The following is a 24,250-nucleotide window of genomic DNA, read 5'->3' as shown; positions in this document are numbered from 1 at the left end:
TCCTCTCTGAAATTACTTGATTGCTTGCTGATTTATTTTCTGTTTTCCCTCCAGATCGTGAGCTCCACAAGCGCAGGGTTCTAGTCTATCCTATTTACATCACATGCCCAGCACTTAGCAAAGGGCCTGGCACACAGGGAGCCCTCACTGTATATTGGTTTCATTGAACGAAGGATTATGAGAGTTAAATAATGACTAATATAGATTCTGGTGCATGATAAGGAGCCAAGAAATGGAAGTGTGCGTCCTCTCCCTCCCCACCTCCCTAGGGTGTGTGCTGAAGACTGATTTAATGTGCACGGTTCTATCTTAGTCACGTGGCATTCAGTTATGCCAAGCACAGTGTCATACCTAGTTGAGCACAAAGTAGTCCTCCCAGAAGTCTTCATTTAAGTATAATTTAAATTTTTTTAATCTAATTTTTCAGGTCGTCTTTGCTGGAAGGAACCATGAACTGGCATCTCCCCTTCTTCCTCTTGGCCACCGTGACTCTGCCTTCCATCTGCTCCCAGTTCAACCCTCTGTCCCTCGAGGAACTAGGCTCCGACACGGGAATCCAGGTTTTCAATCAGATCGTCAAGTCAAGGCCTTATGACAACATCGTCGTCTCCCCGCACGGGATCGCGTCGGTCCTGGGGATGCTTCAGCTGGGGGCCGACGGCAGGACCAAGAAGCAGCTCACGACAGTGATGAGATACAGCGTGAACGGTGCGTGCGCACCACGCTCACTGACGGGGGCCTTTGCCCAAGAGTCTTGTGTCAGGGGAGCTTTATGGCTTGTTCTTTGCTTACAGCCCTGAGAAGCAGAGCAGCCACATGGGGTTTTGCTGGCAAGATCTGGAGCTTAGGGTCAGCCTCTTCTCAAGGCCAGCTGCTGTGGTGCTGGAAGATGGGAGACCCAGACTCTGGTCCCCTGTCCTGCAGCTGTGGGGCTTTGGGTCAGTCGCTGGATCTCCCAGTGCTCCAGTCCACTCCTCCCTGCAGAGAAAACTCTGTCTCACCCACCTCCCTAGTGTCCAGGGCTAACCTGTAACTTGTAAAATGTGAGCAGGGAAGGCAGGATGGGGTGGCTGCGGGGACACCACGGAGCCTTGTGGTGTTGGGACCATCCTGGGTCTTGACTGTGGTGACGTCACACGAATCTGCATGGGTGATAAGGTTTCATAGAGTTACACACACACACACACACACACACACACACACACAAACACAGGAGCGTATGGAAAGCAAGTGAAATCAGAGCGAGCCGTGTGGGCTGCACCAGTGGCAATTTCCTGACACAATGACGGTGACATTGAGGAAAACTAGACAAAGGGCACATGGGACCTCCCTGCATATTGCTTTGCCACTTCCTATAAATCTATAATTATTTCAAATGAAAAGCTCAAAAAATTGTTTTAAAGCAAGGCCCAATGAAAAAGTTTAGTTTTATTGAAAGAAAAACCTATTTTTGCCTATTGAATTACACACATACAATCTCCTGGTGCTGCGTTTTGCTTCAGCTCAGGGTCCTTACCCAGAGACATCTCCCACCTGCCTTTCCACAAGCGTGGTGTGTACGGTAGCAGGCCTGGCTCTTACTAGCCACCAGCATGCACCATGGCCTTGAGCAAGGCCCATTCACATCTAGGCTGGAGAGGAGGGAGTTTTCCTGCCTGTGTTCTTGCACCACCGCCAGTCCAAAGCTCTGAGAATCTTGACTGCATTGGAGCCTTTGGCGGGAGAATGCAATGAGAGCGGTAGGGATTTGTGTCTTTCAGTGCCTCCCTCCGTGCCTGCCTTTGACTCTGTTCTCAGCGTGGCCTCTGGGGTTGCCAGCCCCAGATGCCTAAACCACACTGCTCTGTTGACGCGAGATTAAACTTCTGCATGAGTTTGCAATTTGTTCACCTGTTAGAAGCATGGAAGGATTAAATACTTGGAACACACTGTTCTGTCCCTTGCTTGGAAGTTCAGAAAACTCTTGGTAATTTATAACTTCGTGGTGAATCACCGCTAAAATTTATGGCCTTTCTTAGTGTGATCCAGGCCCTGTCGGCCAGTACCATTCCAAAATAGCAACTGGACTTCTGTTGTTTGTTTTAATGCTGACCCACATTAATTTTAAGTCATTATTTCTGAAGTTGTGATGATATTGGCCTGTCAGAGGTGGGGAACCTGCGGCCTCAAGGCCACATGTGGCCCTCCAGATCCCCAAGGGTAGCCCCTTGACCAAATCCAAACTTCACAGAACAAACAGACATAGGATTTGTTCTGTGAATTCTGGGTTCAGTCAAAAGGTGCACTCAGGGATCCAGAAGGCCACGTGCAACCTTGAACCTGCAGGTTCCCCACCCCTGGATGGTACTTGGCCTTGGAAATGTCTTGGCCTCCAAAGCTGGCTGTTCCCTTTCTTATAAAATGGGCCTGCCTCACAGAACGATGGTGAGGTGGTCAGGAGAGGTCCAAGAAAGGGCCATGCACACTGTGAAGCCCTGTGCAGTCCCCTCTCTGAGGACCGTGGGGAGACTTTGCCCTGCCTCATGTCAGGGGTCTGAAGAAGATGCACAGAGTCACAAATCGGCTCTTCAGGGGACCATCAGGGTGACTCTGGTAGGACATTTTGGGACAGTGTCATTTTGAAAAGACCCCAAACAATGAAGAAGGATCTGTAATTTGAGCTCTCTGCGGAAATACATTTCATCCTTAACTTATTTTCCTCTTTTTCATGCTCTCAGACTAAATGGAGCATGTATGAATGGCTCGTGTAAAATAAAGCTTACATTGCCATAAAATTAATCTCCTTACTTTTCGAGCTTGATACCAAGTAAAAATCACATTGTTCTGGATGGTGGCGCATGGTAATTTTTTATAGTCTCTGTAGTGCTTATTCTATTCATTTTTTTTTCCAAAACAGAAAAAAGAAATCACCTTGTTAAATCTTTGGCAAGAAAGGAAATAGCGCTTAATACTGTTAGACAAGAGAGAGGATGAATGAGGAAGTTCCCTTCAATTTGTTTCCCCGGCTGCAGAACTGAGGGGTGTGCCAGCGTTCCTGGCCACCTGGTGCCCGGGAGGATAAGGTCTACATTGGGAAGGTGTCAACAACACCCAATGTGCCTGTTTTGATGCAGAAGCCAATTGCTTTTTCAGACCTTTAATAGTAACCCCACCCCACCTTCTTAAGAAACAGGCCCCTGAGAAAGCAGAAGACTTAGTCTCTTGCTGCTCTCACTTATGTTTATGCTATTCTTATTGGCTGTAATACAAAAGATTTCTTTAAAACCTTTTCTAAATTCTAATGGAAATATTGCTGTATTTTCTGATTTCTCCTTTAGGAGTTGGCAAAGTGCTAAAGAAGATCAACAAGGCCATCGTCTCCAAGAAGAACAAAGATATCGTGACAGTGGCGAACGCCGTGTTTGTCAAGAATGGCTTTAAAATGGAAGCGCCTTTCGTTACGAGGAACAAGGACGTGTTTCAGTGCGAAGTCCGGAACGTGGACTTCGAGGACCCCGCCTCTGCCTGTGATTCCATCAATGTGTGGGTTAAAAACGAAACCAGGGGTGAGTGGCCGGAATATTTGGTAAACCTTGTGAATGAAAGTGTGACTTAGACCCCAAGACTCTAACCAGTGTCCCCAAGTCCCGTGGCCCTTCCACTGAGAAACGCCTGGACCCGCGTGAGCTCTGGTCCCTCTCTTCTTTCTCAGCAGGCCCCAAGACTCAGTTTCTCTTCTTTCCCCATTCACGCTGCTCACTGCGCCCTTGGGGGGTTTTCTCCCTGTAGTTCAGACAATGGAGCGGACTACAGCCCCTCCAGCTGTCTCCTGTCCTTGCCGTGTGGCCTGGCCAGAGTCCTGGGCTACAGGTGCTTGTCTGTTTTAAAGGTTTTTCTTGCTTTTATGTCTGCTGTTCCCTTTGCTGCAATGACTACCTCATTATATTTCTCTGTTCACCTTGTAGGCCTTTTGCTTCTGCCATCGTTAGGATTGGCATGTGCTGGTGCCTTTTACAAACCCCTCCACCGTAGCACATAACCATTACTCACTTACGTGTGTCTTTTCTCCCTTTAAATGGAAGAAACGTCTAACATCGGTGTTTTAAGCCTGTTAATTTCTAAACCAGAGGTCTAGGTGGAAACACACAGTACGAGCTGTAGGTCTGGAACAGCAGAGGACCATGAAGGCTGGAAATGCAGATTTGGGCACCTTTTTTCGTAGAAGGGAGAGTTAGAGTCACAAGAATGGAAGCAAAAGGGACTCAATAGGGAGAAGAAGCCCAAAGACAAAATGTGGGGGAAACTGGCCTTTCAGGGCATGTTTCTTAAAGTGCAGTTCATGGTTCACTTGTGTCAGAAATACCTGGGCGGTATGTTTAGAACGCACATCCCTGGACCCCAGACTAAATCAGAATCTCCGAGGAAGGAGTTACAACCCCCAGTCTGTCTCTGCCATCCATCAGCATCGTCACGCACCCGCATGGTGGAGGACCGTCAGCAGAGCTAGCGGCGAGGTGGATGAAGAATGCCCAGGAGGAGTGGAGGAGACCGGGGTGGTTTTCTAAATCCACGGCATCCCTCTCCAACGGGGCCCGGACCACGCAGTTCAGGCTCCCTCCCAGAAGCCGTAAATGGTCAGGGGCCCAGTAAACACGAGGGCATCCGGTGGTGTTTCCGGGCTGCTGGAGGCCGCAGGCCCAAGGAGAGTGTCTGGAAGCAGAAGCACGAGGACTGTTCTTGGTCCTGACTCTGTGGCGAGAGACTGTGTGACTGCGGCACGTCACTGCGCCCTCTCAGCCTTCTTTGCCTGTGCAATGTGTTATTAAACCACGTTAGTTTTACCGCTTGACAGTTTGCAAAGCACCCGAACGTGCCAGGGAGGGAAGGCGTGGAGACCCTAGCAGCGCTGCCGACCCTATCAGACCCAACTCTTCTGTTTTACACTAATATCTTCCATACTGTCTTTGCTATCCCGAAATGCAACCCATAGCTCACATACCCTACGCAAATTTATAAAAAATTAGTGCAATGCCAAACTATCATACAAAGGAAACCACAACAAAAGTAATTTGTGTGTATGGTTAGACAGGTAAACCCTGGGGCATAACTACACGTGACTATAACAAAAGGAGTCAGATTCTGAGAATAATTGGGAGTTGACAGCTATACAAGCTGACCGAGGCAGGTACGTTGTACTGGGACACGTGACCACAAGCCGTGTTACCATTGCTGACGTAAGTTTTTCTGAAACGCTGCAAAACTCTTTATAAATTTTCAAACAAAGTACAGGCTCCATTGGATTCGCATGGTAGTCACATTCCTGGCACATTCACTATACATTAAAAGCATGGAAAAAATACATACTTTGTATTTACATGTGAAAAAGAGCGAGGTTCTGGGCTCAGGTAAGGAGGCATCTCACTGACACAGATATCCATGGGGCATCTGAAAGTCACGCGAAAAGCAGACGGTGCCTCATCGTGTGGAACTGTGTCGAGCATTGCAGGACGTGGAGCATCTCTGGCCACTGTTCCGCTCGACCGGAAATGCTCCCCAAGTTTCCAAACTGCCCGCTGGGGGCGACCTGCCCCACGGAGAGGTACTTGGCTACATGACGAAGCTCAGAAGGACCTTGGAGCTCCACAGCCTGTGTCTAGAAGACTGCCGAGCCTGCTCCACGGAGGTGACCGTTCGTTCCCTAAGAGAGTGGGAGAGTGCACCGTGCAGGCCCTTTGCAGTGTCCCCGTGATGGTCTGACCTGCCAGCCTCGTGTCCTGTGCGTTCCAGCCACACGGGCCTCCTCCCAGTCCCCACACCCCCGTCCCGTCTCCTGTCACGTTGCAGACCCTCCCCCCGCCCCGCGCACGCAGTCCCGCTGCCTCCTCCTCGTCGCTGCCTCCTCCTCGTCGGCGCCCACTCATCTCCGCACCGCCACGGGAGCAGAGTGAGAGTTAAAAGCACAAGTTCTGCGGTGGAATCTCGGTTCTGCCACACACTGGCCGTGTGGCCTCAGGCAAGTTACCGAACCTTCCTGTGCCTCAGCATCCTCATCCGTCAAATGGAGAGATATAACGGTACTACCTATTAGAATAATTCTGACAGCACTAAGGCTGCCGTGAGGACACGAATAATACACCCAGCAGAGTGCCCTGCCCTTCGTAAATGTTCAACCGGCGGGAGCTATTTTTATAGCTGTTGGCTCATGTAATGCCTCCTCAAGGAACCCGTCCGCCCCGACCTCACTCGCAAGGTCAGGTCTGCCTCTTATTTGCCCTCATAGCCTTGGGTACGTCCACTTCAAGGTATTTGTTAAATTTGCAGCTTTGTAGTTTTCCAAGTTATTTATGTCAGTCCCCAACTCACTCTAATTCATAGCTCTTTGAGGGCAGAATTCCTTTTGTTTTCTTAAGAGAGTGCTGGAGGGTGTTTTGGGGGGGTGTTCAATGAGAAATTACTTAGTGGCTACAATGTACGTTACTCCAATGGTGGAAGCTCTGAAAGCCCTGCCTTCACCACTATGAACTGTATCCATGTAACAAAATTACACTTGTACCCTATAAATTTATACAAATAAAGTAAATAAGCGAATAAATTTTTTTAAAAGAACGAGTACCTGACATATGGTAGATAGGTAGGTATCCAGGGATGGATGGATGGATGGATGGATGGATGCACATTTGTGGCAATCATGGATGGCAGGTTTCCATGTGCCTTCTCGCCTCCACACTATGCATTTCTTACCCTTCTCTCTTTATCCTTTCTTTTTCTCTTTATATCTTCACAGCCCCTTATTATATCTCAGTCCTACTGGTGGCAGTTGGAGGCATTATTTGTCTCTGCGAAAAAGAACTGAGATTTCTTCAGACTCTTGTTGAGCACTGACTGTATACTGAACATAGTGGTGGGAGTGAGAAAAAATGAATGGCAGAGTGCTTGTTCCCATGCAGTTCTCAGTTTAGTTGGGGGAGACAGACACGTTAAAGTTGGCCGGAACGAAATGCCACAGGTGTCGTGGTGGTGCTACCCACTGGGCTTTACAGAAACCGAGAAGAGAGGCATCTTCTGAGAGGTGGGACGGAGGATCAGAGGTTTAGAAGCAGAGGGACCACTGAGCTATGCCTTAGGAACAAGTAAGAACCGAACGGGGTCATGTTTCCAGCAGAGGCGAGAAAGAACACTCACTATTGGGGAACCAATTCTAATGAGCTTGCTCGTGGGAGAGCATAGAGTTCTAACTCCTTTCCCACAGCACAGTCCGTGGGCAGAGGCCAGCCTTGTACCGAACTGAATGATGGCTATTTATAGCTCATGTGTTCTCCTTCCTCTTCCTGACTTCAGGTGGCATTGGTGCCCCCTTGTGGAAGTAGTGAGTGGGTCAGGGAAACTTCAGTGTGCCTATTTATCATGACTTATTTAAACGTTTGTTTCTTGTACGCCAGAATCCTCTGGTAACTTCATTTAAAAGAACTTAAAGCTCTCTCTGCTGAATTAGATACTCTTGCTTCTTCAGAAGCAGTTGGTTTTACTCTTGCCATTTGAAGTAATATAACTTGCATTTATATTTTGTATTTGTATATATCTGTATATGCCTACATATATATTTGGGCAAAAAAAATGCAGTAAACTATTTTTTAATAGCAAGCCCTATTAAAACACACACATACACACACACACACACACACACACTCACACACTTTCTGTCTTTCTCTCTCACAACTGAATCTTAAAAGACCAAGTAAAAGGAGGCTAAATGGAAAACCAAAGCTTCAACCACAGATAATACTTTAGAAGGATCTTTGTTTGCTCCTTCATTCCTGACACCAATAAGATGGACCATTCCCCATATCTTGTGAAGAGCATTTTCCTTCAAAATTAGAAGTTCTTCTAGGATAGACCCATCTATTTTTTTTAAGTTGTATTTTATTTTTAATTGGCATATATTAATTGTACACATTATGGGGTATAACGTGACGTTTTGATACATGCAGTCAATGTGTAATGATCAAATTAGGGTAATTAGCATATCCATTACCTCAAACATCGATCATTTCTTTGTGATGAGAACATTCAAAATCCTGTCTTACAATCTCTGTAATATTAGCGCCTAGGTCGGTGCCTGACTCATAAATACAGAAACCGATTTTTAGTTTCAATTATTCTTTAGTGAGTTATGGAGACTTGTGATATCCAGGGATTCCAAAATAATCCTCAGCATTTCTGAATGTTAAGAAAAGTTAAGAGAAATCCTAAGAGAAATAAAACATTTACCCTAGATAACATTGGGCAGGCTGAAATGTTTATTTTTGACTGGGATTAAATCAATCCAGTACTTCGAAACAAACAAAAAACAAACTGCTCATCTTGTGCTGAGCAAAAACCCTCGCTGCCAGTCACTTAATTAGCAAAAAAATTAAGGATATTAATTATCAAGTATAGCTTATTTGATTGAGTAAAATCTTCAAAAGCTTGGGCTTACAGGGAATTGGTAGTAAAAGAATTTCTCGATGAAAAGTTTGGTAACCTCTAACTAGGGATTTCTAACATCTTTTCCAGTTCTCTGACTTTTAACTTGTTTTTAACTTTAATTTTTAGTGAGGGGGGAAAAACTGGAAAGTACAAAAGTGTGTTTTTAAAAGTTTCTTTTTAAAATCCTTTAAGAATCCCTTTGATTCTTCATTCTACCTGATCAACAGCTACCATGTGCCCTCAAAGCAGCCGCCAGTCCTGAGGGTTTTTCCTTGTTTGTTCTTTGACTTCGCAGGTATGATCGACAACCTGCTGTCCCCAGATCTTATCGATGGGGTGCTCACCAGACTGGTCCTTGTCAATGCGGTGTATTTTAAGGGTTTGTGGAAATCACGGTTTCAACCTGAGAACACAAAGAAACGCACGTTTGTGGCAGCCGACGGGAAATCCTACCAAGTGCCGATGCTGGCCCAGCTCTCTGTGTTCCGCTGCGGTAAGTTCACACTTGGTGAGGCCTGTTCTAGAAGGTCAGAAAGGCCCCTGAGTGCGTTAGCTTAATTCAAGAGCAAATCTGACTTTTTATTTTTTAAAGAAGTGGGGAGCAGGGCAGGGCGCTGAGAGGCAGGATTTTTAAAAAGCTCATGGTAAGTCTTTGCGTTGTGTGCAAAGGTTGTGAATTAAGACCTAGCGTGTGCGGGCTTTTTGATTGCAAACTTAAAGATGAAAGGACAATTCACAAAATAAGAAGTATAAATGGGCCTTAAACATATTGAAACATTGTCAACTCATTAGTAACATTACCAAATTAAAAATAAACATAAAAATTAGGTTTCTTTTTCACTCATGAGGTTAGCAAAAATTAGAAAGATTGATAAAACCCAGTGATGATTCCGGTGTGGCGGAAGTGGCCCCCTTGAGCACCGTTCATGGCAGGGACCTGTGGTCTAAAGGACTTCACCAGGGGCCTTGCCCTGGCAGTCCTGCTCCAGGGAATTTATGCTCTGCAGATAAGCACACACGAGCAAATAAATAGAAGCCAGATACAAATATGTAGTGGACATGTGATCATTAGGTTTAGATTTACATAGGCGTAAAGATTACGTAATATATGGCTGATTTCAGAAAACATGTTATAGAACAACAAATGCCAATGCGTTTCCCTTATGTAAAATGTCTTAATATTCACACATCTATAGAGATTGGTCTTGGAGGATATTCAGTAAAAATGTTAATAGTGGTAAGATTTCAAATGAATTATTTTTCTTTACTTGAATTTGAATTTATTTTTAATGAGGATGTGTCAGTTCTATAGCTAGGGAAAAAAATGACCCACGTCTGCTGTCATTACCACGGCATAGGTAACTAAGCCCGGTGACTGTTTTTTAAATCTAGCTTCATCGAAGCACTCTTGGTCCAATTTAACTTAATCCTTTTTTTCCTCTATTAGTCGTCATGTCTCCAGACTACACCTAGACATTTGGGTCCTAAATATTACCTTTGCATATTCAGTTTATATCAGCTCCAAACACAGCTGAACATTTCATCAGCTGCCTGATTTTTGAAATGAAAGGCTGACTCATGTGAGGGACACAATAAACAAAGTCACTTTCAGTCATCGGTCCAGCTTCTGGGATAAATGTTGACATGTAGTGAACAAATATTCTTTAAAAAATTATATGTACCTTAAAGCCCCACAGAAAGGTATTGTCCCGAGCAACTGAGAATAATAAAAGCAGCCTCACCCTGACCCTACCAACCCCCAGGCTGAGTTGCCCAAGAGGACTTTGCTGGAACGCCAGCAGCACGGCCACTGGCTCGTAGCAAGGCAAAGTGATTTTATTTTAGGTAAATCTTTTGTACACACTCCACAGTCCATAAAAAATACAAAGCGAGGGGGCCTCATTCACTGTATGTTTCTTTGGCCAAAAAAATGACAAGCTATTAGTTCAAGATCAAAATGCAAGGCTTCTACAGACATTCCTATGGAAGATTAAAATGTTTGTTTTTATGGGAAGATAACATGCTTTTCTTGAGTGTATAGGCTGTTCCCAGAGAGTAACAGCTCTGGGTAGCTTTTCAATTAAGAGCTGATTTGTCTAAGGATACAGATGTGTATTTTGTAGAAAGTAACGCACAAATGCATTCTCGCTGTCAGAGTCCAACCCCACGGAACCCACGTGTGCTATGTCTTCCCTCACCTTCTCTGCTTCACGCCTCCCTCTCCACCTGCTTCCACCCTGCTCTGAGCCCCCAGGAGGCCGCATCAGCGGCTCCCTTGCTCTGTGGGCTCTTGTTGGGTCCGATAGTGGGGGCCAGCAGGTGCGATAGGGGTGAGAGAGGAGAGAGGGGCTGGGGCATAGAGTCACTGGGGCACTGCGTCCCTCCTCCAAAGGCTCGACTCCTGCCAGGCGTGCGCCCAAGAGCCCTTTCTCTCTGAGTCCCTGCCCCGCCCCAGTCCCAGCCTACGGCTGGCAATGGTACCGCCACTGACTGTAGCTCAGGGTACTGCCTGTACTGTTTCTCTGTATTCTGCCCATGATTGGTAAACTCTGCTGAAATGACCCAGTTTGATGTCTTACCTGTTTCCTGCCCACCCTGACTGATCTGTACCGAATTCAGAACAGAATAGGAACGTCTCCTGCTCACTGCGGTTCTCATTCCCTCACAAGTAATCACTCTAAACAGCTTGGTGTTGTCCTTCTCGCCACCCCCCGTTTCTGTGCCTGTGATCGGGTCAATAAAACCTGGAATTGGACCCAGATCCTCTCCTGGGCCATGCCACAGAGCATGAGGGTGTCAATACATTCCCTGGTTTCTTGCTTTGGACAACAAAGCAGCTTGTCATGCTAAGACAGGGCACGTTTGTCTTGGTGGGGCTGTGAAGGTCCGTGGTGGCCCCAAGCAGGCGTGTTTTCGTGGCCGCAGTTCACGGTCCCCTCACACTCTGGCCAGCTTGCACAGCCAGGCTCAGGCGGCCCTGCCCAGGTTCCCACGGCCTGTGGTGCCACCGGTCGAATGTTTCCTGGGCCTCAGCCAGGCCTCACTACTGCTGGTCAGTTTGCCAAAACATTGTCTTTCGGTTTATCCATCTTCTTGACACTTTCCCCCAAGATGCCATGAAAATCCCCGAGAAGATTCACATGGTAACACTCAGGAGCAAGGGTGAAAATAGAAGAGGAGGAGAAAACCCTTCTGACTCGTGCCCATGAAGTATGAGCACCTCAAGGACAGAAACTTTCCTGTTAAAAAAAAAAGCTTTAAAATCATTTTTAATGGAAGCGTATTTCATGCTCACTGCAAAATCTTTAAATACACAGTATGTAAGTAAACATTCCCCTAGAATCCCATTTCCTGGGATTAAAAAACCCTATTAAATGCCAGGTATATATGAGACCTTTTCTACAGATATTTATAAAATGTATCTTATGAACCTTTTCTGCATACAAAGGATTACATTGTAATTTCCATTCTATAATCTGCCTTATTCATCAGACAGTATATCATGGAAAACTTTTTATGTCAGTTCATGAGGATTTTCTTGACCCTTTTACCAGCTGCATAATAATATTGCATGGCATAAACATATCATAATATACTATGGGTGGCCATTTACTTTTTTTCTATCATAAACAACACTGCACTGAGTAGTTTTGTACATAAATCTTTCCATACTGGTATCAGTATAAAGGTAATTTTCCTTGAATAGGAATTGCTGAGTCGAAGTTGTGATTTTTTTGTTTGTTATTATGTTTATGAATTTAGACCTTAGAGTCTTTATTTTGAAAAACATCACGAAGAATAACCAAATTTATATTTCCAGTGTCCTTTCTCCTCTGAGTTTCCAGCTCACACTTGTCTACTCACATTACTGCTCTGTTTGGTTGTCTCCTAAGTTCTAGCTGCACAGACTAAACGTATCATTGCCCTTGCTGTCTAGGCCTCCCCTGTAGTTCCTCAGCAGCAAACGGCACCGACACACCAGCTGCTTACGCCAGGCCTCCTTCCCCGGCACCTCCCCCAAAGTCCCTTTGGACTCCAGCCCGTGCAGCCTGAGCAGAATGAATCAAGTAAGGGAAAGGTATTTGGGAGCCTGGTGTCAGAGCACGGAGCCCCTTTTCATTTATTGATTTTTTTCATTTATTTTTTTTTAATAATTAAAAAAATTTTAAATTATGATGGGTACGTAAATAATAGTTGTATACATACAGTAGACTACTGCATGCAGTGGATCTGTTACTATTTTTCCAAAATGTATATTTCAGTTTCTGCTAAAGTATGGTCTGAAGGGTTCCTTAAGAGCTCAGGAAATCCATAGTTACTTGCAGTAGAAGGAAACCAGAGGAACTTTCATCTAGAAAGCTCTCCTGATATTAAATATTTAAGATATTCTCTTTGATTTTACAGGCTGAGAAAAGTCCTTAACATTTCGGTGAGCTTCGTGATGCCCTCCCTTGTAGCCCTCTCAGTGGGAGTCACAGTTCTTTAGGGGCTTTCTAGAAAAAACTGGGTTACCCCAAAAGCACCACTTATGGGAAATTTTAAGTCTTCTCCACATTTTTAGTACTTGCTTCTTCACCTGTTATGTGTCATGAAAAGTTGTGTTGACCGCCATTTGTCTAAGAGGAAAGACTTCCTATCACCTTTCATCTCTGCTCCTTTTCAGAATGAGTGAACCTGCTTCACAGTTTTATATACAGCAGAAGTTATTCTCGTTAAAGAACACACAGTCTACTTTCCAGAGGTTAAAGAGAGCTCGGGGTAGAGCATTTTAAAAGGAAGAACTCTGGGACAAGAGGCTTCATAAATACACACAACTATTATTTATGTACCCATCATAATTTTAAAATTTTTTAAATTATTAAATGAAAATTAAAATAAAAAGGGGCTCCAGGAGTGTGAGGTTGCTGTGAGCTAGGCTGACGCCACGGCACTCCCTCTAGCCAGGGCAACAGAGCGAGACTCTGTCTCAAAATAAAATAAAATAAAATAAAATAAAAAGGGGCTCAATGCTATGACACAAGGCTCCCAAATACCTTTCCCTTACTTGATTCATTCCGCTTAAGAGCCGTGCGTGCGCCACTGCAGCAGGGGCGGTTCCCCTTGGTGGGTCAATTTTGTGTTTAGGCTATGAGCAGTGACCTCAAATTCAAGAAGTGAAGTATTTTACAAAGCTTCTTATGTCAGTAGTTGGAAGTTTTTGCCGTGTTTCGGACTGTGCTGAGCACTTTGTATATCTTGTCTCACTGAATTTTCATAACTCCATAAGGTAGGCACTATTGTTGTAGCATTTTACAGATAAGGAAACTAAGCCTTTGGAGTTAAGGAACTCACCAAAGTCCCAGATCTAGGGTGCTGCAGGTGCAGGATTTGAACGCAGGTCCCAAAGCTCCAGCGCTCGTGTCCGTAGCCTCGGCCTGTGTCCTCCATAAAAGGATGCCGTGAAAGCAGTACCTTAGTGACCAGGTGGAAAGAGAGGAAAGGTGTTACTCTATCTCCCTGCTCCTCAAGCCACCACATAAAGATGAGCATGGGTATGTCTGGAAGTATCCTGGCCGCCATTGGTCATCAGCTGCTGTGGCCAGGAGCAGAAGTGGAGCCAGGAAGGGGGAGAATCAGTCACCAGGCAGAAATGAGTGACTGGATGCACAGTGGCTCATGGTTATCAGCATCACTGACCAGCCAACGACGGATCCGGTCCAGGACGGATTAATTGGTGAACGTAGCTGCTGTCTCCCTTCCTCGAACACACCCAGCTCATAATTTTTTATTATCCATAACCTCCCTCCTTCTTATCAGAACAGTAAACATGTCCAGAAGCAGTTAAAGCCTCCAGGTCCTTATTTCATGCCCTGGAGCAGTCATTTATTAACTACTTCCCAAACTTCACAGTTTCTAAAAATTAGCTCTGCCAGAGTGGGGACTTAATGTTTCCTTCGAGGATTAAAGAGCTCATTAGGAAGTGGTTTTTTTTTTCTCACTTTCCCATTGATTTTTCAGTTTTTGCTGAGAGTATTTTATTACATGGCTAAAAGTAAAGATGAGGAATCCTATCTTCGATTCTTAGGTAGCCCCAGACGGAAGCCAGGCTAGAGAGAGGTGGGCACACATCCAGAGCTGAGGCCACACCAGGTTACTGAACGGTCCCACAGGCAAATATACGGCGTGGCGGGACCCAGAGAGACTGAGCAACTCTGCCAGTTGCCCGTTTATTTCTTCCTGAAGGAGAAACTGGTGTCATCCTGTAGTGTCCTATATTCTAGTCGCTACACTATGTTTATCAGATTTTATGGCTAATGTGCCAATTTTGTAACAAAGGCAAAGTTCCCTCCCTTTCTCTCCCTTGCTGTCTTTCTCTCTCTTCCTTCCTCCCTCTGTCCCTCCCTCCTAACCCCCTTCTGTGGAGAGCTGGCATATTGTTGAAGTTCCCTGTCTCAAATGCGGTGACTAGCAAAGGTCGTCCCCCAAGGAAAGATCAGTGAAGATGATGAAAGGAACTCGCTTTCTCCTTTTCTTGTTTCTCAGCTGTGTTGTCCTCCGAGATGAGGAGGAGGAGGAGGAGGAGGAGGAGGAGGAGGAGGAGAGGGCTGACGTTCCTTGAGCACCAACCATGGGCCAGGCCTGCTAAGCATCTTATATATTGTGTTCTCGTCTAATCACCACAGCAACCCTGTGAGGCACACACTTTGATACCGTGGTATCTCCATTCCACATACAAGGAGGCACAGGTCACGAGGGGCCCAGAGTTCTTCTTTACAAGTTTGAAGTGTTTAATAAAACATTTCAGAAATCCGCCATGAATCTAGACATGCTGGTTTTCCATTCACCTAGTTAATTTTTATAACTCTTTTCATTAGATGCCTAGCTTAAAGGTCTCCTAGGATCCTAAAGCTGTGGAAAACGCCTTCCCCCAGGGGGCTCGTAACCCCTCTGGGCCCTGTTCGCTGGGCTACTGGCTGGCACCCATGACTGCGCCTTCCCCCACTCTAATCGGCCAGTGCCCAGTTGTGCTGCTCAGGGTTGCTAGATATTTTGAATATCTTACATGAAATAAAAGAGTCCCAAGATCAAATTAGCTTGGGAAACATGGTGATAAATGGGGTTAAACACTTTCCTTTACTTCCGATTGTCTCAGAGCCTTTACGGTCCTGGTGTACATTATGAATCTGCGGGAAGCATTAAGGGTCCAGCGCTCCCCCAGCTCGCTGGGAAATGGAATCTCTTTTGTCTACAGAGCATCTTGCAGGTAGAGTTTTTTCTAGACAACATTTTGAGAAATGCAGATTTAACTCATTCTTGGATTTTCACTAGTAAGCAGAAGTACCATGAAATCTCTGAAAACCATCATGGTAGTTGCTGGAATGGGTAGAGAGTGAGTAGGGAGCCAGGGAGTGAAGTAGGAAGAAGGTCACCTTTGGCATTAGACTCTCCTGGCTCCCCACATGTCAGTGGGGTTCCTTTGGCAAGTAACTTAAATCTCTCCAAAGGTGGCCCCTCAACTGCAAGATTGGGCCCATTATGTCCACCTCGTGGGGTGCTGTAGATTCTAAATCTGTTGAAGTGGTTGGTGGGGGCCTGGCACCAAGTGGGCCCTAAACAACGAGGCCGTTTATCCTTTCCCTTCTCTTCACATGTACCCTCATCAAAAATGAGGACTGTAGGTGATAAACTTGTACTGTACTTGGGATTCCAGCAAAATGAATCAATTTTAGCTGCTTTTGTCACGAAAATGATGACAAAATAGGAAACCATGTGAGATGCTGGGTATGTTAATTTGCTGCACTCATCACTCAAGTATCTATTTTACTATCCATGTATATCCCAGAACGACATGTTGTGTACTTTAATATACACATACAGTTTATTTTTTTGAACTAAATTTTTTAAAAAACAATGAGTTGAAGGCAGCTTGAGTTCATTCTTTTATTCATATAAGGCTAAACTTCCTGCAAAGCACTGAATTCTAAGTGCCCTTATATGATCTCATTAAGTTCTACTTAACAAAATTAAAGTGATTTTAGCGATGCCCAAAGGCATGCTGTCTAGACTGGAGAAAGAGAATTCTTCATGAGGGAAGGAAGAAATAATTGTCCTTATCTTCGTCCTTCTAAGGAAGCTATTTGTGGAAAAGGGAAGTTCTGTAGTTGAATTGCCCAATTCCCTCTACAGCCACCTGGTGACCAGCAAGCATTTATGCCACTTCTAGGAGCCACCAAGGATACACTGAACCTGCCTCTGATTTCTTTAGGGTCGACCAGCACCCCCAACGACTTATGGTACAACTTCATCGAACTGCCCTACCACGGGGAAAGCGTCAGCATGCTGATCGCGCTGCCCACCGAGAGCTCCACCCCGCTGTCGGCCATCATCCCTCACATCAGCACCAAGACCATAGACAGCTGGATGAGCACCATGGTGCCCAAGAGGGTGCAGGTGGTCCTGCCCAAGTAAGTGGCTTCCCCCTGCAAGACAACAAGGGGATCGTCCAACCAGTAGCTACTGTACTGGATACCAGACAACATGACGCAAAAATATGGCACGTCACGAAGCCTATTTTATTTTGCAGAAATTGCACAGTGGGAATACCAGGCTTTGCTTTTCTAAAAGCTTTTTTTAAATCCCTGCTGCTGGTTTGGTAAGATAATGATAAAAGAGAGAAGGCAGCTTTGGTCTCTGAACCTCCATATGAGTACAAACTCTTCATGACCCAGTGATGGCTTTTAACATACCTCATTCTGTTCAAAAGACTTAAAAACATATGTGTATTTCAAAAATACATGTGTGTTCAAAAGACTGAAAAACATGTATATGTCGTATAAATGAAAGTACAAGAAAGTTTAATAGAGTTCCATGTGTTTTGATAAGGAACTTCATTTTAGTTATTTCTTAAGTTTTACCTGAAAGTTGCTAAAGACCAAGGCCCAAAAGCTAGGTGATAAAAAAATATTTTGAAACCATCCAGGCAGAATTTTTACATTAGTATCTGAGGCAGTTTTTCTATTATACCCTAAAAGTAAAATATAGATGCCATTTGAGCTGTTATGACTTGAAGCCAAGGGAAAAGTAATCCCAAACTCTATATGAATCCTAAATTTCTGAGAGGTCAGAGAATGCTTTGTCCAGACCTGTGAGGGAGGCAACGAATGTTGTCCCCTTTCTATGAACTTTTCAACATTAGCTCTTCCACTCTCCAGAGCTTCTAACAACCCAGCCCTCGGTGGTACTAGAGAGTTCTAATAGATTTTGATTCTTCAGTCACTGAGTTAAGTAATCAGAGTAATACAATCACAATAATTATTCGTAATCCTCCCAAGATTATTATTTTTTTGGTAAAATTAAGCCTTCAACTAGGCAATGTGTGATATAAATGAATAAGATGATGGCATTGTAGGCGTTGGTGAGGAACAGGAGGAGGCTTACAGGATGAAATCAAATCTGTTAAACCATCCTCTGACAATAGGTTTAATAACTGACATTTACATATGTATGGCCCCAAGGCCAGGTAGGGCACAAATATCCAAGAAACCCATATTATACCCAAATATAATACCATATCACCTATGCCTAACGTTTGCTCCTGTTTTAACAGTAAAATGCTTTCAGACTCCCAACATGAACTATCAGGAATGTGTCGCCTCTCTTTTGACTATCTCCAGTCCTATTAAGGATAATGTTTCTTACCATAGTCAAAATGGATGTGGGGAAGAACTGTAGTTAGATATGGGGAAGAACTATAGATATTCCAGAGTACTGGGAGATCTCTGGATATAATAATACCCTAAACATCCACATAAGTATAAAAGAAGTGCTTGTGTAGCTCTTCCGAAGTGTTGGAACAGGGACCCTGCTGCACATGAGGGTGAGAATGCCCGTACTTCCTGCTCGTATGTACTGCTCATTTGCCAACTAAATGTTTGAGAGATGAGTTTTGCCTACTTACCTGGTATTTAAATTTGGGGATTAAAATCTAAGAAACAATTCCGATTGGTGTTCAGATTTTACTTGCATCATTTATGGCCTGGTGATTTTTTTCCCTTATTTTCTGCTTTTGTGCTAGGTTCACAGCCGTAGCACAGATAGACTTGAAGGAGCCGCTGCAAGTTCTTGGTGTTACCGAGATGTTTGATTCATCAAAGGCAAATTTTGCAAAAATAACAAGTATGTTCAGTTTAAAACTTATTTGTATACTTGAAGAAAATGTTACAGACTGAGTCTTTGATTTGTTTAGAAAGAAAAGGTCAGAATTAGGAATGTGTGGCCCTAAAACTGTCCAAGGTTTAATTTGATATATCACCAAATGATGCTATCAACTGTCATCACCTAAATGAGCATACTTCATTCATCCCTATATTTTGCATGTACATTTCCTGTGATGCCCCAGCGACTACACAAAGAAGTAGTTCATGTATTGCCTCTGTTATTTTTTTTTTTTTTTTTTGAGACAGAGTCTCACTCTGTTGCTCGGGCTAGAGTGCCATGGCATCAGCCTAGCTCACAGCAACCTCAAACTCCTAGGCTCAAGCGATCCTCCTGCCTCAGCCTCCCGAGTAGCTGGGACTACAGGCATGCGCCACCATGCTTGGCTAATTTTTTCTATATATTTTTAGTTGTCCAATTAATGTCTTTCTAATTTTAGTAGAGACGGGGTCTCGCTCTTGCTCAGGCTGGTTTCGAACTCCTGAGCTCAAACAATCCGCCCGCCTTGGCCTCCCAGAGAGCTAGGATTACAGGCATGAGCCACCGCGCCCGGCCTGCCTCTGTTATTAATACTTACAAATTTGGTTCTCATTTAGATGTTAGTTTCTCCTGGTTTTCAAATGCGAACTCTTTCCTTTTGTTTGAAAAAAAAAATCAAGATTTCTGAGCTCTCAAATACTTGCTTACTTCTATCAGGCACATCAAGTGAGTTCACTAGAAGGTCCCTGAGACATAATGCATTTCTGCATCCCATCCTCCACCAGTCTAAACTCTTCTCATACGCGACACTCTCTCACTAACATGCCCATAACGTGAATGGTAGTGGTTGTGAAAAGTCAGCACTTACTCTCCCACTAACTAGCTGTATGAATTGGGGGCAAATTTCTTAACACTTTGGGCCTCAGTTTCCCCATCTGTAAATGCTGTCTGAAATCCCTTCGGGGTCTCCATTCTGTGATTGAAAAATACTAGTATGGCCTTGCTGCCTCTGGAAAATTGGGCTTTTAAAATCTCTGCTATTTTCTTTTTTTTTTTTTCCACAAAATTCTACTGATCAAAATTGGACTGATAGAGGCACTAAAACATTTGGGGCCTGGGCTTCCTTCCCCAGAAGTGAGTATCACAGTTTACTTAGCAGGGACTGAAATTCACAAGTGACAGCTCTCTGCAGCCTTCAATCACCAGGACTGTCAGAGGTCACATCTCCTCACAGTTTTGAAGAATTGGAATTTGCCATGGCTTTGAGGTTACTTCTCCAGCCAAATGATGACCTGCATATCACACAAATGCCGATTTTGTTTTATTTTCTGGAAACAGGGTCAGAAAACCTCCACGTTTCTCACATCTTGCAAAAAGCAAAAATTGAAGTCAGTGAAGATGGAACCAAAGCTTCAGCAGCTACAAGTAAGCGTTGGGTCCCATGGCAGGGCTAGCTCTGGCAGGGAGGCAGACACACTCCCGTTCAGTCCCCAATTCAGCATATATGTAATGAGCCCTGTTTCCAGCCGGACACTGTGGGTTCACCCTTGGAAGATGGCAGTGAGCACAGACAGATCAAGGACCTGTATCCAAGAAGCTCAGAATCTGTTTCATTAAAGTAAAGCATCTCAGTGAGAGAAATTCCTCTAGGACAGGAGTCAGCAAACTTCTGTAAAGAGCCAAATAGTACGTATTTCAGCTTTTTAGGCCATACTATCTCCATCACAACTTCTTACCTCTGCTGTTGTAGCATGATAGCAGCCATACACAATACAAGTGAACCATGTGGCCGTGGTCCAATAAAACCTTATTTATACAAACAAGATTTGTCCCCATGGACTTGGCTTGAGGACAGTACTTTGCTGACCCCTGCTCTCAGGAGGATAAAGCACATTCTGGCTTCTTACTGGCAGAAAATAAAAATCTTCAAATTGAAACATAAAATAACAGCAAGTACTTATAGGAAAATAGCCAGTTAGGTCTATCAAGGACAAAGCAAAGAATTAGCTTCTATTGAACTGTGGCAGGCTTGCTATGCAGCCTTCCTTGACAATTAGAACATCCGCATCTGCTTTCTCCTCAGTGGTTTATATAATGAAGGAGAAAATAGAACAATCTTAAGATAATTTTTCCCCCCTAATTATCCATATGAGATTGGATGATTAGATCTGGCAAAACTCTGTGAGCTCATAAAGTGAAAATCTTGCTACACTTGTAAGTGGGTCCAATATTTCTGGTCATTAAAAGGTACCATTTACACTTGCCTTATTGCTTTTCTCAAATAAACATTTGTTTTTTTATTTCTTTAAAATAGCATTTAAAACAAAGATCTAGAGTAAGACAGCTGGAATTGTAAGATGTTCTTTGTGTTTTCTAGGTGATTGTAAGTGACATCTAAATTTTGCCAAAGTTACTGACCAATTTTGCCAATTAGCATAACTATCAGGACCAGCTACATAATTTGTGGGGTTCTGTGCAAAAGGAAAACATAGAGCCCCTTGTTCAGAATGTATCAAGAATTTCAAGACAGCAATTCAGAGTACTAAAGCAATCATAGTACAAGGCTCTGTGTAACTGCCCAGGTCCTGCTATTGCTATCTTGGTCTACTTGGGCTGCCATAGCAAAATACCGTAGACAGGGTGGTTTAAACAACAGAACTGATAGTCTGGAGGCTGGAAGTCCAAGATCAAGGTGTCAGCAGGTGTGGTTTCACATAAGATCTCTCTCCTTGGCTTACAGACGGCACCTCCTCACTGTGTCCTCATATCCCTAGTGTCTGTCCCCCTTCCAATAATGACACCACTCCTATTGGAATAGGACCTTACCCTTATGGCCTCATATAACCTTAATTACCTCCCTAAAGGTACTGTCTCCAAATATAGCCAGAATAGAGGATTTAACATATGAATTTTAGGGGAATACAGGTCAGTCATAACACCTACTAACTATTTGTTTTTAATAACCCTGGGAGGAGTGGTTTGCCCCAGCATAACTGCAGGTGTTTCCTTCATAAAATCAACCCCTAGTTGTCAGTGCTCCCCAGGGGTTTGAGGAAGAGGACGGAGCCATTGCAGCAGGCGTGTGGTAGGAAGGCCATACGCCTACCCTCCTTCCAGGCCTTGGCTCAGGCTTACTAAATGGAAGCCTGCACTGGTAAGCATGGCAGAGGAATGGCTGAGACCTGTGAGCCTAAAGACGTTTGATATCTAAGTCAGATGTCTACACCTGATGAGTTGAACAGCAGTGTAAGGTAGTAGGTCCCAGGTGAGTGGTCTGCATTGCCCATACAAAGGAAACCTAAATGATGTACCAAAGGAGAAAGGATAGGCAAAAAAGCTAAAAATTGGGCTGAACTTGATATACAGAAAGGATTTGGGTAGGCAAAAAAGGACCAGGGGGCTTCGTCAGCAAAGCAGATGATGTGAATAAAAAATAGCTAATAACAGCAGTGAATATGCACTGGGTGTTTATTTAGTGGCCACCACTGTTCTAAGAGCTTTAGTATGTTTCATGTCATTTACCTCTCATCAAAACTCTATGAGGAGTAAGTATGTTTGTCAGAGAAGATGGTGCTTGTGTAGAATAAATGAGACAGTAATGTAAAGGGCTGTCACATGGTAGGTGCTCAATAGATGGCGACCACTGAGCTTGTAACCACACGGCCAGCCTGCGGGACAGGCATTAAGTGTGTCCTCAAACACCAGCATCTGAGGGTCCATCAAGCTGACCACCTTGCTGACCTCACACTGGGTGTATGACACGTTTCCCTTTTCTTCCCATAGCTGCGATTCTAATTGCAAGGTCGTCGCCTCCCTGGTTTATAGTAGACAGACCTTTTCTATTTTTCATCCGACACAATCCTACAGGTAAGTCATTCTCCTCCTCTATTGTTCACGCGTTTGACTTCAGAAAGGTATATGGCAGTCATAGTTATATCCAACAGTGTTGCCCTTGATCTGTTTTCCTTGTGTCGATAATTGCAAACACTTTAAATAACACAGCCACCCACATTAAAGAGATAGGAAAGTAAAGGCTGTGTTTATAGAATGTGACGGAATCTTTTAAACACTGACAGGATTTTAGGTTTTGGGGGTTGTTGCTATTTTTAACATGTCGAGAGGCTTAGCATTTTGGGGCATTTTTGACATTTATTGATTTTTCCATATTTTTATAAATGCTGTAAATTTTGCCAGAAGCTACACATCTTCAACCTTTGTAAGCCCACTCTATTGTTATGACATGGGAATTATTAATTCGGTAGATCTTAGCTCTGTGAGTCATGGGTTCAAACTTGGCTCTGGCCTTCAGCTTCATCTTTAAAATAAGGGTACAACAATTCCTACCTCTTAGTACAATTATGAAGTATAAGATTGTCTTTGTGGAGAGGTTGGCTTCATGTTGGTACAGAGTAGGCACTAATAGATTTTAGGTTATTATCTTATTTGATTAGTAACATAGGATAGTTCCTTATCCTTTTATCTCATTGCATCTTTAATGTGCTATGATTAGTGTGCTCCAGAGCTAAGCAGTCCAATGTGGCAGCTTCTAGCCACATGTGGCTCTTTAACCTTAGCTTTAAAAACTCAATTTCTTCGTCACACTAGCCACATTTCAAGTGCTCTATGGCCACATGTGACTAGTGGCTACCATATTGGACAGTGAGCATATAGACCATTTCTATCATTAAAGAAAGTTCTATGGGTCAGTACTACTGAGTAATAGGTTAAACATGGCTCCTTCCCCTCCCTTAAATATAGTCCCTGCCATCTTATTTTAAGGATTATTCATTTACAGAGTCATACATCGTTTCCTTTTAATTTTGTAGGTGCTGTCTTATTCATGGGGCAGATAAACAAACCCTGAAGAGTATACAAAAGAAACCATGCAAAGACTACTTTGCCATGAAGAAAAGACTCCTTTCCTACATCTTTCATAGTTCTGTTAAATATTTTTGTACATGGCTTTCTTTCTCAAAACTAGTTCTTAGGAACAGGCTCGATGATGCAAGCATTTCTGTTCTGGAAGGTATTAGAAGGAAAAAAGGGCAGGATGACTGGAACACTGTACTGAGGAATGAATAGAAAAGCTTCAAAATGTCTAAAAGATTCTTTAAACTACTGAACTGTTACCTAGGTTAACAGCCCTCTTGAGTATTTGCTGTCTGTCCAGTTCAGGATTTTTGTTTTGTTTTGTTTATATGTGCGGCTTTTCAGAAGAAATTTAATCAGTGTGACAGAAAAAAAAAAAAAAAAAAGATGTTTTATGGTAGCTTTTACTTTTTTATGGAAAAAATATTATTTGCCTTTTTAATTTTTTTCCCCACCCCCGTCCAAAGTCTTAATAGCAAGCATTATTTTGGGGGTAGAAGTAGGAAATCTCTAGCCTCTTTGTGTGTTTTTGTTGTTGTTTTATATAATGCATGTATTCACTAAAATAAAGTTTAAAAAACTAATGTCTTGCTAGACAAGGTTTGCTGTTGTGCAGTGTGCCTGTCACTACTTGTCTGTACTCTTTGGAGTTGCATTTTTGTATTTTGTACAAAGTAAAAATAAAGTGTTATGAGTAGTAAAAAAAAAAAAAAGCCATTTCTCTACTATTTGAAAATACAAAAGAAACTGAGACTTTAAAAAA

General features: G+C 43.7%; 1 protein-coding gene across 1 annotated transcript; it reads left to right on the top strand.

Annotated features, from left to right (window-relative positions):
* The first annotated feature begins 427 nt into the window (after positions 1–427).
* On the top strand, positions 428–24,197 carry SERPINE2 (serpin peptidase inhibitor, clade E (nexin, plasminogen activator inhibitor type 1), member 2). The gene is made up of 8 exons (XM_012642551.1): positions 428–708; positions 3,318–3,545; positions 8,741–8,938; positions 16,691–16,889; positions 18,500–18,600; positions 19,957–20,043; positions 22,402–22,485; positions 23,445–24,197. The coding sequence occupies exons 1-8, from the start codon at positions 450–452 to the stop codon at positions 23,480–23,482; spliced, it is 1,194 nt and encodes a 397-aa protein (XP_012498005.1). The 5' UTR covers positions 428–449; the 3' UTR covers positions 23,483–24,197.
* The last annotated feature ends 53 nt before the right edge of the window (positions 24,198–24,250 follow it).

This window comes from Propithecus coquereli, unplaced genomic scaffold (assembly GCF_000956105.1).
Source record: "Propithecus coquereli isolate 6110/MARCELLA unplaced genomic scaffold, Pcoq_1.0 Scaffold18, whole genome shotgun sequence".
Lineage (NCBI taxonomy): Eukaryota > Metazoa > Chordata > Mammalia > Primates > Indriidae > Propithecus > Propithecus coquereli.
Note: the sequence above shows the minus strand (reverse complement) of the source record. Positions and strands in the feature narration are given on the sequence as shown.